Raw genomic sequence first — 15,902 nt, 5'->3', positions numbered from 1 at the left:
GCTCCTCTAGCTCCTTGAGAACTCCCCGAGTCTGCTGCATGGCTTTGGCCATGTCCTGTGTAGGTAGAAAAATGGAAACTCTCAATAATAGCTGAAAAGTCAGTGGTTTTGTAAAAACAGGTCATGTAAACTACCAACAAATGTCCCAACACACCTCATATCTACCATAATAATCCCAAACTCTGATGCAAACTACCCCCCCAAAAAAGAAAAAAATGTATGTACTTAGATGCGTTGCTCTTTGGTCCAGATGCAGGCCTGCAGTTCATCTCTGTGTGTGCTGTGGTCAGACACCACCTGGACCACTGTGTAGTCCTCCTTCAGCATATCCATCAAGGTTTTGTTCAGCATCATGTTCCTCTAGCTCCCTGGCCAATGCTTGAGACTGCTCCAGCATGGTGGCTTTACAGTGAATAACTACTGTACACCGTAAATTGATAATTTACTTTCTTAATTCATTTTTAAATGTACGCTACCGTTCAAAAGTTTGGGGTCACTTTGAAATATCCTTGTTTTTTAAAGAAAAGCAAAACATTTTGTCCATTAAAATAACATCAAATTGATCAGAAATACAGTGTAGACATTGTTAATGTTGTAAATGACTTGTAGCTGGAAACGGCTGATTTTGAATGGGATATCTACATAGGCGTACGGAGGCCCATTATCAGCAACCATATTCAGTTTCTTGTCAATTTCTCGCATGGAATAGCCTTCATTTCTCAGAACAAGAATAGACTGACGAGTTTCAGAAGAAAGTCTTTGTTTCTGGGCATTTTGAGCCTGTAATCGAACCAACAAATGCTGATGCTCCAGATACTCAACTAGTCTAAAGAAGGCCAGTTTTATTGCTTCTTTAATCAGAACAGTTTTCAGCTGCGCTAACATAATTGCAAAAGGTTTTCTAATGATCAATCAGCCTTTTAAAATGATAAACTTGGATTAGCTAACACAGTGTGCCATTGGAACACAGGAGTGATGGTTGCTGATAAATGTACATTTCCAATATTATAATTTTTTTAATCAGCCATTAACAGCTACTATAGTCATTTTCAACATTAACAATGTCTACACTGTATTTCTGATCAAGTTGTTATTTTAATGAAAAAAAAGCTTTTTTTCAAAAACAAGGACATTTCTAAGTGACCCCAAACTTTTGAACGGTAGCATATATGATTTAAATATGTCTGGGGTCAACATCTTTAATGACATCATATAACCCTCAGTTAATCTGCTGAAGGCCTACTAGAATGCTTTTATTGTTCAACTAATCATTATGCGAGATGTGCTCATTTGGTGTACAGTAAATGACGGAAACCACTATGCAACAGCTGAATGCTTCTTTTCGTCAGACAGTTGTACAAAAAGCCTTTGAAATTTGTGAAAATACAGCTATGACAACAACACCAGTCGTTACTGTAGCAACACCTTTTTTATTTGTGCTAGCTTGTCAGTATAAAGCAAGTCAGTCCCATTCCCTTATAGAAGGATCACACCGGAGACAAAAGATTGAACCGCTCCATTCATAGTTACTATTGACTGAAACCTGTAGTAAAAGCAGCTCAAACTCACTCTTTTCAATAGTGCGTTTGATTAGAAAGGCAGTTACTGCCAGAACAAATTGCTGCATGTTACATCAACTTGAGCATTTTGGACCACTGCTAACAATAAACATCACAACCGATAAAAAATAAAAAGAGAGCTCATCATGTAAACCGAAGCGATTGTTGTTGCTATCTGAAATTAAAAGATGTCATTATTGGCATCCCAGAAACATATGCAGAAATATCACAAACAATTATTTAAACAGTTATACAACAGGTTATTGTTGACTCATTAGTAATAGTGGTTAAATTAGTAACCAACTTACATGTTTAACCTTATAAAAGAAGGAGAACTTTTGGATCACTGAAATAAGGACCGAAAGCAAAAACATGCATTAGTTAGCTTCCGATTGTTTTAGTGTGAAGACATGATTTTGCTGACTTCAATACTGTTTGTTGCTGTCGCACTCAATAACATGAGCCTTGTACTTGGGCAAAGGCTCCATCGACACAAACCATGATAAAAAAAGGCAATATTTAGTGTCTGTCTGATAAGTGTAGTATAATCTACAAGATTAGTGAACCATGAGGGGAGGGGATCCATTTTCCTCCATTTTCAGATTATAGGCAGAGTCCTGAGGTGTTTTCCCTTGACAAATCCTGTTAAAAAAATCCCCCCAAAAAGGCTCAAGAGATATAGATAGAGAACAATTAAATCTGATTGTGTACAAATGTCAGTTCAACTATCTGAAGCAGACTCTTCTAAGAGAAGAGAGAGGTGACTAGGAACTGTTGGAGGGAGAGCGAACAGCCCCTTCCTCATTCTGCCCCTCCTCTCCCTCCACGAGAGGGTCTCTGTCTGAAGGTCCGCTGGGGGGCGGAGAGCCAGATCTCTTGGTTGTCTTATTCAGAATCCCACCCTGAGGATACAAGACAATAGAAGATTTACTGAGGTAACACCACAATATAACAAATGTAGAAAATGATACAACTTCATTGTTACATTGACTAAAGGATCTCCTCAGAGGTGACACAGACACACAAACAGTTGATGTTGCTCTAGGTATCTAATAAAACAAGTCATTTGACATGAAAGCAAATCATTTCAGCTCAATGAGCTGATTTCAAGTGCTAGAATTACTTTCGGACAATCGGAACCCATTATTTTAGACGGGAGAGTTTCATTATAGAACGGACACGTATCGTGGCAGTGAAACAGGAAATGGAGGAGGGAGACAGAAAGAAAGTGAGTCTGGTCTGACCTGGCGGTGGTCCACGATGTTGAGCACCACGGAGGTGATGATGCAGGCGATGGTGTTGGCCAACATGAAAACCATCATCTGCTGCCAGCGCCACAGTGGGATCTTAGCGTCACTACCGCACAGGAGACGTGCACAGTTTACATACAGACATGCCATAACACTACCACGAGAAAAAAAAGAATACGTCAATTTGTTGACATCACATCATCATTGTGCTGCAGTGAGCTCTACCTTGACTTGGTTCCCAAGATCTGGCCAACGACAAGGTTGGATATGCCAATTCCTACCATCTGTACTGAGGTGGCAAGACCCATAGCTGTCCCCAGAGTTGCCTGAGGGACCACCAGGGGAATAGAGGGCCACATGCTTGCCTGAAAAACAACACACATACATCTAAGAAAGAGCACGTGTGTCATTGCAAGTGTATTTTCAATGTGCTTCAATGAAAATGCACAGTACAAGACAATTCCTTTCCTACACTTCAATGGGGACTGCCAATAGACCAATTGAGTCACCTACTGTATGTGAATCCTCTCCAACCTGCATACAATATGCAACTTAACAGCAAATGTGCACTCGAATGAGCAGTTTTATACACTACCAAACAGAACAGGGGGAAGATCAATTGCATACTCCTCCCGTCCCCTCTCCTCGTCTCCTTCCCAAATCCCATTGAATGAGAAAGCCAGAGGCCCCTCCCCACTGACCTTCTCCTCCAATGGGTTTTGAGACGAAGACGAGGAGAGAGGACGCGAGGAGTATGCAACTGGAATGTGCAATGGATTACAGAGCGACTTGAAAGCAGCCTTAGTATAGTCAAAGTATAAGGCTCACACACACACACACACACATATATATTTACATTTAAGTCATTTAGCAGACACTCTTATCCAGAGAGACTTACAGTAGTGAGTTTAAACATTTTCATACCGGTCCCCCTGTGGGAATCGAACCCACAATCCTGCCGTCGCAAGCGCCATACTCAACCAACAGCCACACCGGACAGTACATTACAATATTCGATTTAACAATTTAACTTGATAGGGCTACTCACAGCAGCGAAGGAGTAGGTGACCCCCAGCCAAATGGTGGATACCAGAGGGGGGACGAAAGTGAAGGCCAGGAGGCCGAAGACAGGCAGCGTGAGGACAGCACAGGCCACAGCAAAGACCCCACGCAACCCCACGTTGTCCTGCAACACAAACACACAAGTGTCAACAATTGCAACAACAGAGACACAGGCACGCCAATGAGAGAGAGTCAGATATATACAGTACATCAGATCTGGTGGTCAAAGGCTCGTTTTTCCTGGCCACTGTGCTGCTTCTAACTTCTGCTTGCTGTTTGGGGTCTAAGCTAATTACTGAAAAGCACTTTGTCACAGTTTAGAATTTGACAGTTGTTGTGACTACATCAGATACCAGAAAGCAGGATTTATAAATGAGGTTCTCACTGGTTCAGGTAAGGTTGCCATAATACAGCCGTTGTACGCAGCATAAGGTATAGTAATGGTGGCTTACGATGAGAATTCCGACAGTGGCAGAGAGGACTAGGGAGCTGTCATATACTGCACCAGCGATGTAGGCTGCCTCTTTCTGGTTGTAGTCACTGTACTTGTCTTGTATGAACTTACTGGAAAGGGAGACAGAGGAATCACATACTGTTTAAATATTCAACTGTGTGAGTTATAGGGTTGCAGAATGCTGCTAACTTTCCCAAAAAATTGCAGATTGCCCAGATGTCCCGGTTGAAAGATTCCTGGTGTCAGGAAGGAATAAGCTGGAAATCCAGAATCGTCCAACCAGGATTTCTGGAAAAACCGGGGAATTTTAGGAAAGTTACTGGAATTTTACAACCCTCGTCTCTGAGAGTAAAGTGTGGAAATGTAGGCTGTGTGTGTGCATGCCTGTGTGTGTGTGCGCGTGCATATGTAAATCAATACCTGGCGTCAGCTATGAAGGGGAAGATGCCATTGTAGAAGAACATGATGGTGAGAACCAACAGCCAGTATCTGAGAGAGAGCAGCTTCACGTCCTGAAACCTCTACACAGACACATAGACATATCTATCCTGTCAATAGGTACATAGGCAAGTCAACAGGATTGTATTATTCATTTGAGCATACAATGGAAAATGTTTTTAAATGTTTTGCAACCCCGAAGAATATCTTTAGCATTTCTTACTGGACAAGTTCAGGTAGTCCCTCTCTGTTTCAGTCTGTTTTCTTCCCGTTTGGCGTCTTATGAATACCACCCAAGCCCATTCGACTCACCACTTTGCGTGACTCTTCCTGAATGGCCCCATCCAGTCCCAGCTGCTTCATGCCCACCTTGTCCAGGGCACTGACCGTGATGGCAGACATGAAGCCCAGCACACACAGGAAGGCACCTGTGTGCGCGCGCACACACACACACACACACACACACACACACACACGCGCACGCACACACACACACACACACCTTAGCTGTGAACAATTCAGGATTGATCACAGCCTCTTGTGACTTTACTGCTTTATTATACAGTTTTATTTTAGCACTTTTAGTTTACTGTGCTTTTCCCACTAGTATATTTACCTGGTATTCCAGTAGTACTACTGTTTCCACTAGTATTTACTAAGAAATTGTGGTATCAATGGGTATTCTCTCATACCCATTTCAACACAATTTCCAAATACTTTATACCAAAAAGTGCCTTGCGTTGCCTGTTTGAATGGATCCTTAGGAATCAAAAGTCTCATAGGTTATTATTGCGCCATTACCGTTTTACCATGTCATTTCGACATAAACACCAGGTCCTTTATGTGCCGTGAAAATAAAGTGCAGCCGTTGTATGGCCTACCTCCCCATAGGGTCCACTGCATGCCGTACTGGGCCTGGAACCTCTGGGTGAGGAAGAAGTTGAGGACGGAGCCCAGGCGGGAGAAGGCCAGGGTCAGGCCAAACGCCAGGGCCAGCTCCTTCCCCCGGAACCAGAACGCTGTAATCCGGTTCTGGACAACTGAGGGGGAGGGATAGGGTGCTTAGTTCTCAAATGCAGGAAGGAGGACTTTGAAAGTATTGGAACTCGGCCCGTAGCAGTATATTGCCTCATTCCGTACTGTGCTTGGCCTGGGTCGTACATTTTCCTTTCACATTGTTCTTTCCAGCACGGTTCCAGAAACTATGGTGGATGCGTAACCAGGACAGCCTATCGTGTGAATCAGATATTAAGGTGGCCTTACTGGTGAGTGATCCATTGCCGGAGCCAAACAGCAAACGGCCAGTGAGCATGAGAGGGAGCAGGTAGGCTGTTCCTTTGAAGTGAGAACCCAGAGCAAAGATGGCTGACCCCAGCACACACAGGAAGGAGAAGAGGAAGACACCAACTACACACACAGACAGACAAAGAGAGACAGAGAGACAGAACATTAGGAGAACCAACAGAACATTCAGCATCCTACACCAGAGAATAAAAACATGGGTTGTTCCAGTATATCAATCAATGTGAGTTCAATGATTAAAAATGTTTTGAATCTCAGTTTAGTGCAGTAGAGGAGACAATATCAACTTACAGCGGTTGCCTAGTTTGTCAATAAGGAACCCAGCCATTATAACCACCACTGCATTACTGTTGACAGAGAGAAAAGAGTTAGATATAGGGCCTATAGTTAATCATTTCATGAATATATAGGGGTTGTTTACACTTACGTCCAGGCATAGATGGCATAGAGCAGATTATACTCCTGAGGGGTCATCCCCAGTCCCACCACACAGTCCACTGTCCCATTGATCACTGTTGTATTGGCACACGTCAAATTCTTTGTGCAGGGGGAAAATGAACAGTGATTTGTTATCAACCCGATTCTGCCTGGTGCATTAGACACTGTGTCATTCATGATTCCATCACAAAGTGTGTAACTAATTAGGGTGAACGTGTAGCATTATTAGTTAATAAGCTCTGTGGTGAAATGAGTGCATTCAGTGTGAGTGACAAGGCTACTTTACTCTCATTGTGTAAAGGCCTATATAGGCTACTCACCCCTTGGAACTGGTCCTGGAGGACACTAGGGATGTCGAAGCAGAAGTAGGAGCCAAACGTGAGCAGACAGTTGAAGAACAATACCAGAAAGCGGTAGTATGCTGTGAGAAGACAATGTGATGCATGACACGTGACTAACAGCCATGTCACAAAACGTTGCTGCTAAATGCCAGTGGTCAGCAACTCTTGTCCTGGAAACCTACAGGGTGTGTAGGCTTTTGTTCCAGCCCAGCACTATCACACTTCAGTCAGTTAATCAGGGTTTTGATGAGCAGTTCATTTGTTGAATCATTTGAGTTAATGCTGGGCTGGAAACAAAAGCTTGCACAACGTGTGAGCTATAGGACCAACAACACTTTATAGATTTGACCAACATAGTGAATATTCAATAACTAATTAAATGTTATAAATAACCATAATAAATATAAACAGAAGACATTTGTGGAGTTTGCTGTGAGCCAAGTTAGCCAACTAAGCAATTACAAGAAGAATTTGTGATCTTGCACAATTCAAGAGGGGTTTCTTGGCAATGGATCTCTGAATTTGATGATCTCTCTTTATCCACATAAAAAAACGTAACAGAATACCCTGGGCCCCATACCTTTCTCTGCCGGCTGCGCCATAGTAAGCTAAAACGAGGTCCACAAAACTAAAGTAGCCTAAACGTAAATACCCATTTGTATTCTGTTTGTGTCGGTCGGAAGAACCGAACGGTTATTCAATAAATCGCCGTATTCCAAGTTACACTTATTCCAAGTTACACTTGGAATAAAGTGCGCGCCAATTGCGCGCTCTTTAAAGTATCTGGATAGATTATGAGACACTTTTCGAATACACGGATGCTTTAAAAGTCGCTGAACGCGCGCAAGGGCTCGAGGTGTAATGGCAAGAACTTCCACTGCCATCGTCACTTCCTTACTGACACAGTTCCTCGTTTGGATTGGTTCCCCAGCTCCTGTCAAATCAGTAGGGATAGTATCTTATGCCGCGTTCAAAACAACTGGGAACTCGGAAAAATACGAGGTCAAATCATGACGTCGGTGATCCTCAGGTCGGAAAGTCGGAGCTCTAGAAAGAGGCCCAATTTCCCAAGTTTGGGGGTTTTATAATTGTGTTATTCTAATGTTGTATTTAAGCAATAAGGCCCGCGGAGCTGTGATATATGGCTAATATACCACGACCAAGGGCTGTTCTTACCATGACGCAGTTCTTGGTCCATTAACGCCGAGGTCATACAAGCCACTGTATTAAGTCCTGTTGTCCTTCTGAGAGGACATTCTGGGCTTTTCAATGATATCACATTCTTTAAAAAAATGTGTGTGTAATTATTCATTATAATTTTTGTAAGTTTGATATTCAAATTGTTTCTAGAAAGTGAATAGCTCAGGAATAGTTAAGTGAGTTATCAGAACTGTGTAATAATTTGTTCACATTAAATAATAAGCAAAAGTAGAGCTTATCAAGAAATGTCCTCTGTAGTGGACACCTGGATGCCACAACTATGTTTTTCACCTACTGTAATGTACATTTTTTCATATTTACTTCCTAATGACCACTACAGAGGTCAATTTTGCACTTACAATAACAGATAAATAACAATAATAAAAAATCTTGGTAACATGTTTTCTTTCAACCCAAACACTTGTGTTCTGTAAAAATAAAATTAAAATACACACATTTCAGGAGGATATAACACAAACACTTGAAGTGCCTTATTGCTGTTATAAACTGGTTACCAAAGTAATTAGAGCAGTACAAAGAAATGTTTTGTCATACCTGTGGTAGACGGTCTGATATACCACGACTTTCAGCCAATCAGCATTCAGGGCTCGAACCACCCAGTTTATAATGCTATTTATACAGTGTGTGTGTGAGAGAGAGATGTGGTTTTGAGCCATCATTCATACAATCCAATCAGGAAATACCTGTGAGAGACAGTTGGTCTATGAACAACATGCCTCAAGTGTACGTTCTGTACAGGCTAAGGCAAGGATCATGCCAGCCTGTCCACCATCTGCTGTTCCAGTTAAATAATTCTAATCCAATGATGGTTCAGGTCTCGCACACGCACACCTACACACACGGCACGTGCAGTATAGCTGTAGGATTAACCATTAGAAATAGAATGTTAAATACTGACTGCAGAGGAGGCTGGTTGGGGGAGCTATAGGAGGACGGGTTCATTGTAATGGTTAGGATGGAATAAATAAATGGTATCAAATACATCAAACATATGGAAAACACATGTTTGACTCCAACCCTTCCATTATTCCATTCTAGCAGTTACAATGAGCCCGTCCTCCTGTACATCCGCCCACCAGCCTCCTCTGACTGACAGTCAGTTGGCCATCATGATTTGAGATATTATGGCCGACTACAAATGAGGGTATTGAATTACGGAGAACGAGTTGATGTTTGTCCCTCGTATCACTCCGTCCAGAAGGTGATACATTGTTGCCAGAAGCTGCAACCAGCATTATAAATAAAACCAGTTTGAAAACAGTGAAATTTAAACTGCGGCTGGTGGGATTCCGTTATTGCTAGGTTTCTTCTGCTGTCTTAGATTTGGTTTGTGTAATATTGCAATCCGTTATGAAAAGGCATTCCATTATTTTGTCTTGGGTAGAAATATGTCTGTATTGAAAAGAGCCAAAACATGGGAGATATCTGAATCTGAGGGCGAAAGCGATGCTGAAACTAAACCTTCAATCAAATGCGTTGCATTTACCGATCAGGGTGACGATGAAACAGCGACGGCCAATAGTCCTACTGACAATCTCGAACAGGGCAACAAAGACTACAACACAAATTGCAAGTCAACAGCCATAACCGAACCAAGTGACACATTGGTGGCTCCACGACCCGCTAGGTCCGGTACCGCAAGTCCGGGGAGAAAACGCCGAACCAAAGAGGAGATGGAGGCAGACAGACAGAGAGTTGAGGAGAGGAAGGAGGCCAGAGAGAAACTCAAGAGGGTGAGGGCCGAAGAGAAAGAGGAGAGACGAGAAGATCAACAGAGGAGAAAAGAAGCTGCAGAGCGTCAAAAGAGCCTCAGACCTGAGAACTGTTTGAAGTGCCTGACTGTCTGTATTGATCCAGGTAATTGGTTCTTTGTGAATGTAGATGGAAGGGGTTCAGATGGTGTTGAAGCAGAGGAGGCTGGTGGGCGGCGCTATAGGAGGACAGGTCATTGTAATGGCTGGAATGGAATGAGTGGAATTGAGTCAAACGTGGTTTCCATATGTTTGATACCGATCCATGTATAGAATTCCAGCCATTACAATGAGCCTGTCCTCCTATAGCTCCTCCCACCAGCCTCCTCTGTGTCAAAGGCACGCTGTAAGGAAGCTGTGACATCAGTGGACCACCAACACAACTAAAGAATGGTGGCCATTTTAATGTGTGTTTCCACTCCCAAGCTCTACTGCAGGATGATGGATCGGATGTGTTGCTGGGAACTCTGTCTGCAGTTGAGTGGAGGAGCAGCATTGAGACACAGCAGCTCCCTTACAGCATCACTTGGACCAGAGATCTTCCGCTGGTAACGTACCATCACCGCAGACAGTACTAGCTCCACAACACTGGGCTTGTTGTGTCGGTCCCCCACTGCATGACCCTCTCGGCCCCTCAGGTTGACTAGATCATGTCTTGGTGTTGTCAGGAGAAAGACAGCAGTGGACCACTGGAGGAGGAGCAGGTTCTGCTGGTGTTGGGTCTGACTGACTTCATGGGCATGGTGGTCTCAGTCAAACAGGTGAGAGCCCTTTAAACCTCAAACAAATTCCCTGGTGTCTCCGCCAGTGTGCGCAAAGCGAACATTGATATTTTCTGTTCACCCAGACACTGCATGGCAATGGGGAGGAATCGGCAGTGGAGTCTTTCTTCAAACTTTTGTCAGAGTGCCTCAACCGAGATGCCAAGATGGTGGTTACTGTTTTAGTGATGGGATCCAACGCAAATAGCTGGTTAGTGTAAGATCTGTTTTAAGAATGTGCCTCTGAACCTTGGTCCTTGAGACACCCTGTATGAGAAGAGGCTGGATGTATATGTTGGTCTGTCACCAGGACTGGGACATGGGATGTACATGAGTTGAGCCAAAGATCTCAGTTGGGAATGGAGGATCTGGACATTGAGGAGGTAAGGTCTCTCTCTCTGATATACTATACAATCTCTCTTCTCTCCTCAATACATACATCTGTAGCGGCTGGTTTTTCCATTTCCAGTGTAGTGCAGAAATGAACCATTTCAAGCTGCTTTTTGAACTACGCTCCTCGAACGGTTCCTACCCGTCGTGTCATGGAGCTCGATGGTTTTCCTAACTTGTCTTCATCTGTCCTCAGGTATTGGTTTTCCTGCAACTGTACCGGAACATTACTGTGGTCTTCCTGGACAGCTGGCAGGATGTCACAGACCATGTGTGTGCCGTCACCAAGGCCCTGTCCAAACGGCCCTACAAGTATGTACCCAGTGAACTCTTAATATTCCACATCATTAAGGATTATTCAAGTTAGGAATCTTACCAGTTGGAATTAATTTACTGCCATGCCATGAGGATAGGCTTTGAGCACTGCTAGCTTACTTTCTTTACTGTGATTAAACACTAAGTCTAGTAACCAACTTTTGTGCTGGATACAGTGGGAAACTACAAAGCATGCAGGCTTTTTCTGCTGCCCAGCAGTACCAAACCTGAGATGGCGATCGACTTCATGATTTAGATTCTAATGTGTGTTTGAGCTAGGCTGAAACTTAATCCTGCAAACCCTGTAGCTGTCCAGGGTTGACGAGGCTTGGTGAGCAGTCCATTGCTGTAGAGCACAATCTTTAAACTGTGGTCATGCCTGTCCACGCCACTGCAGACTGCTGACGGAGCGGTGCGAGTTGCCGTTCTGTGTGGATGGCTCATGGGCCAGCGGGGTGCGTGTGGAGCGGGATGGGGCTGGGCTGGGCGAGGTGTGGAGCAGGCAGATCACACAGCTCAACAGGGTCAGCCCTGCAGTGGCCTCCACTTTGACCACAGCCTACCCCTCGCCGCAGATACTACTGCAGGTAGGAGTCGATCTACGTGTCTGTTTAGTCAGGATCATTATGACATACAATAAGACATTGTGTGGTGGTCATAAATGCTTACGTTAAGTCCTACAATTCATTATAAATGTACCACAATGGCCTATACCTGCAGGCTTTGTTTAGCGTTACCAATCATTTATATGGCTCTTATATAATGGGTTGACTTTCATTGCATATAAGGGCATAAAACTAAATATAGGAGGTTGGTACAGTAGATGACCAGAAGTTATGGGTTTTCTTTGTGGTCAGGTTGAAATTTGTTTGGCGTATGACATGGCCACATCACTGACATGATTTCAACAAACTGCATAGATTAAATACATGTCAATCTATATTTGACACAGGTCTGATGTGGATCGTTTACTTGTTTAATGTTTTACCTTCAGGCCTACAGTCGCTTAGAGTCTGAGGAAGAGAAGAGGGGGCTGTTGGCAGGCCTACTAGTGAAGACTGGAGGGAAGGAGAGACGCATCGGACCTGAAATCTCAGCCAGAGTCTACCGTTCCCTCACAGCTCAAAACCCCCAGCTGGTCCTGGACTAGTTGACCATTCTGGTGTCACTAACTAATTGATACCTAATGAATTCCCAATTGTCCCTTTGGCATGTTGTGTAGGTCTAGGTGTCAGCAGTATTAGTAATATCTCTTGCGCTTTGATGGGCTGGATGGAGCATATCAGAACAATAATGGCCCAAGGACCAAACCCTGTGGAACTCCATCTGTAACCTTAGCTAGACCTGAGAGAATTGATCATTCTAAGTGGCTCAGGCCTGGGGTCAGTTTGGGTTTGCAACTTCTCTAAGCACTTGGATACATGCAGAACTTTTACGTTTACATAAGTTAAAGTTATGGCATTGTTTGCACATGGGGTGATCATCAAAATGAGTGAAGTATAGTACTGTAGCACTTTGTATATTTAAGAGAATGGCAATAGATAACTGTACATGAAATAAATGATGATTAAATGTTTAATACACAAGGTGTTTTACATTTATTTTTTTACTATTCATTTGCGTTCAGCAAGAAAGGTTATACAAAATGGCAAGAAAATAAAAACATCTTACTGCAGGACACGTCACATGGTGACTATCCCAGAAAAATACATTCAAATCTAGCTACTATAAGTAAAGCATGAATCAGATAAATTGATAAGCTGCAAAATATCAGAGAGCAAAGCCCTATTAGAGAACACGACCACCATGGTGTATTCTAGAAACATTTAGATTGTTAATTGCACGTAGGCAATTTAAGCCTATGCATTGTTGTTTAGAAGGCCACACCCACCATTGGTGTGTGTGTGGCCAAATACATATTTTCATGTCATCTGACCATAGCACCTCCTGGATTTAACTAAATGGCATTGGCACTTGGATTGGAACCGGTGCTATATGGTCATCTGACACAAAAATAGAGGTCTTTGGCCGCGCACAACAGCAGTGGGTTTGACTTTCAAAAGAACTATGCAGAAAATACCTCATCCCTACTGTAAAATATGATGGTGGATCTTTGTTATGGAGCTATTTTGCATCCACTGGTCCTGGAGTCCTTGTTAAGGTCAACAGCATCATGAACTTTACCAAGTACCAGGACATTTTAGCCCAAAAAAACTGATTCCCTATGCCAGGAGGCTGAAACTTGGCTGCAAGTGGATCTTCCAGCAAGACAATAACCCCAAGCACGCATTTTTCAATGGCCATCTCAGTCTCCGGAATTGAACCTCATTGAAAACCTGTGGTTTGAATTGAAGAGAGTAGTCCATAAGCGCAGACGAAGGATATCAAGGACCTGGAAAGATTCTGCATGGAAAACGGGATCCAATCATTTTGACCGCTATCTTTTAGAGATTTTTTTTATTACTTGTTAAATAAAATCTCTTAGTATTAGTAAAAAATAATATTGTAAAAAATAAAATGTTGCATACAGTATAGCACAGTATTTGTATTATATTTGAGTGTCTTTTTTGCTCATCTTTATCAAGGGATCAATCATTCAGTATAGGGAGTGTACATACAGTAGATAACAGATTTAGAACTAAGTCATCTGACTCGAGCGGGGTGGTGGATATCCGGGGTGGCCGTCTTCCCCTTCCCTTCAGCCAGGCAAACTGGGGAGAGTTTGGAAGGACAGTCTCGAGGGTGAGAGAGCATTCCACTCTGAAAGTCTTAAAGTGCTTAGAAATCTGAGCTAAGATTAAAAACTCTTGTGAACTTTTCCACCAGTAGATGGTAATGGCATTTATAGAAAGGTTCAGAATAGATAAAGTGCCAACTTTATCTAACATTTCTGAGTGGATATTTGAAAAGAAAAGTAATGTCCTCACTGTCTGAGTTGCTCCCTGGAAGGGTGGGCAGACAGGGAGAGGCAGGGCTGGGAACTGGGCGAGAGGAGGCAGGGGCATTGGCATGGTTGGGTACAGGGCTAGGGAAGGAGCAGGCACTTAGGGTGGACACCTGGCTGAGACAGGGGCTCGGGCATAGACTAGGCTCCTCAGGCAAGTCATCAGGCAACTCCACTGCAAAGTCATCAACGAAGTCTTGATTCATGTCCTCCATCAAGTCCTCAGACTGCTCGGAGGCACCGTTGTTGAGGGTGAACACCCAGCCAAGCTGGTTGTGGAGGAGGTTGCGCAGGCCCGGGGGCAGGGGCAGCACGTTCAAGATGTCAGGGCAGTCGGGCCACTGCTGGCGCAAGCGAGAGCAAGAGAGGTACTGCAGGGAGGTGGGGGTGTAGCAGGCCCGGATCACCTTCATACTGCTCTTGGCTGCAGTGGAGCACACCACAGGGTAGAACTTCTTATTCTGCAGCCTGGTGGCGGCCACACCTGAGGAACAGGAAGAGGGGAAGAGACCGAGACATTAGGCACATGTAAATCTAGAGCAAATGTTACCCTTACAGTTGAGGTAGGATGTCAGCACTCTGAACAATCTAAACTGTTCATAAAAGGAAATCAGTAAATTTAAATAAATTCATTAGGCCTTAATCTATAGATTTCACATGATTGGGAATACAGATATGCATCTGTTGGTCACAGATACAGATATAGATATAGATATATATATATTTTTTTTAAAGTAGGAGCGTGAATCAGAAAACCAGTCAGTATCTGGTGTGACCACTGTTTGCCTCATGCAGCACGACACATCTCCTTTGCATAGAGTTGATCAGGTTGTTGATTGTGGCCCGTGGAGTGTTGTCCCACTCCTCTTCAATGGCTGTGCAAAGTTGCTGGATGTTTGCAGGAACTGGAACCTGCTGTCATACATGAAGATCCAGAGCATCCCAAACATGCTCAATGGGTGACATGTCTGGTGAGTATGCAGGCCAAGGAAGAACTGGGACATTTTCAGCTTCCAGGAATTGCGTACAGATCCTGAAACTTGAGGTGATGGTGGCGGAAGAATGGCATGACAACGGGCCTCAGGATCTCGTCATGGCATCTCTGTGCATTCATATTGCCCTCGATAAAATGTTGTTGTGTTCATTGTCCATAGCTCATGCCTGCCTATACCATAACCCCACCATAACCCACCATAACCCTATACCATAACCCCACTCTGTTCACAACTTTGACGTCCGCAATCCGCACGCCCACACAATCTGCCATCTGCCCGGTACAGTTGATTAATCTATGAAGAGCACACTTCTTCAGCATGCCCGTGGCCATCGAAGGGGAGCATTTTCCCACTGAAGAAGTAGGTTAAGACGCCGAACTGCAGTCAGGTCAAAACCCTGGTGAGGATGATAAGCACTCAGATGAGCTTCCCCGAGACAGTTTCTGACAGTTTGTGCAGAAATTCTTTGGTTGTGCAAACCCCCAGTTTCATCAGCTGTCTGGGTGGCTGGTCTTAGACCATCCCTAAGGTGAAAAAGCCGGATGTGGAGGTCCTGAGCTGGCGTGTTTACATGTGGTCTGCGGTTGTGAGGCCGGTTGGACGTACTACCAATTTCTCTAAAACGAGGAGAGAAATGAACATTAAATTCTCTGGCAAGAGCTCTGGTGGAAATTCCTGGAG

General features: G+C 43.7%; 3 protein-coding genes across 4 annotated transcripts in view; 1 reads left to right on the top strand and 2 right to left on the bottom strand.

The window, feature by feature from the left end:
- Window positions 1-1,410: 1,410 nt before the first annotated feature.
- On the bottom strand, window positions 1,411-7,446 carry mfsd1l (major facilitator superfamily domain containing 1-like). Its single transcript, XM_029710312.1, has 13 exons — window positions 7,425-7,446; window positions 6,824-6,924; window positions 6,493-6,602; window positions 6,357-6,412; window positions 6,027-6,170; window positions 5,645-5,803; window positions 5,076-5,191; window positions 4,746-4,846; window positions 4,324-4,435; window positions 3,858-3,995; window positions 3,035-3,174; window positions 2,804-2,915; window positions 1,411-2,461 (listed from the first exon to the last, which is right to left on the bottom strand). The coding sequence occupies exons 1-13, from the start codon at window positions 7,444-7,446 to the stop codon at window positions 2,324-2,326; spliced, it is 1,449 nt and encodes a 482-aa protein (XP_029566172.1). The 3' UTR covers window positions 1,411-2,323.
- Window positions 7,447-9,237: 1,791 nt separating this feature from the next.
- On the top strand, window positions 9,238-12,868 carry eme2 (essential meiotic structure-specific endonuclease subunit 2). Its single transcript, XM_029710300.1, has 8 exons — window positions 9,238-9,922; window positions 10,243-10,364; window positions 10,485-10,577; window positions 10,664-10,788; window positions 10,888-10,960; window positions 11,164-11,279; window positions 11,680-11,869; window positions 12,277-12,868. The coding sequence occupies exons 1-8, from the start codon at window positions 9,454-9,456 to the stop codon at window positions 12,430-12,432; spliced, it is 1,344 nt and encodes a 447-aa protein (XP_029566160.1). The 5' UTR covers window positions 9,238-9,453; the 3' UTR covers window positions 12,433-12,868.
- A 994-nt stretch (window positions 12,869-13,862) lies between these two features.
- spsb3b (splA/ryanodine receptor domain and SOCS box containing 3b) overlaps window positions 13,863-15,902 on the bottom strand; it is a 28,328-nt gene continuing 26,288 nt past the window's right edge. For both annotated transcript variants that reach the window (XM_029710273.1, XM_029710264.1), the window contains exon 7: window positions 13,863-14,710. In XM_029710273.1, the coding sequence (XP_029566133.1) occupies window positions 14,160-14,710 (551 nt within the window). In that variant the 3' untranslated portion in view covers window positions 13,863-14,159. The remainder of the gene's footprint in view (window positions 14,711-15,902) is intronic.

Source organism: Salmo trutta, chromosome 2 (assembly GCF_901001165.1).
Source record: "Salmo trutta chromosome 2, fSalTru1.1, whole genome shotgun sequence".
Classification (NCBI taxonomy): Eukaryota; Metazoa; Chordata; class Actinopteri; order Salmoniformes; family Salmonidae; genus Salmo; species Salmo trutta.
Note: the sequence above shows the minus strand (reverse complement) of the source record. Positions and strands in the feature narration are given on the sequence as shown.

Excerpts from the sequence above, each read along its gene's own strand:
- mfsd1l (XM_029710312.1), bottom strand. The coding sequence starts at position 7,446 with ATGGCGCAGCCGGCAGAGAAAG. Across the intron at positions 6,413-6,492 it reads TATGCCATCTATGCCTGGAC|TAATGCAGTGGTGGTTATAA; the intron begins GTAAGTGTAAAC and ends CTCTGTCAACAG. Across the intron at positions 3,175-3,857 it reads TCACCTACTCCTTCGCTGCT|GCAAGCATGTGGCCCTCTAT; the intron begins GTGAGTAGCCCT and ends GTTGTTTTTCAG.
- eme2 (XM_029710300.1), top strand. The coding sequence starts at position 9,454 with ATGTCTGTATTGAAAAGAGCCAAAACATGGGAGATATCTGAATCTGAG. Across the intron at positions 10,789-10,887 it reads GGATCCAACGCAAATAGCTG|GACTGGGACATGGGATGTAC; the intron begins GTTAGTGTAAGA and ends GTCTGTCACCAG. Across the intron at positions 10,961-11,163 it reads AGGATCTGGACATTGAGGAG|GTATTGGTTTTCCTGCAACT; the intron begins GTAAGGTCTCTC and ends ATCTGTCCTCAG.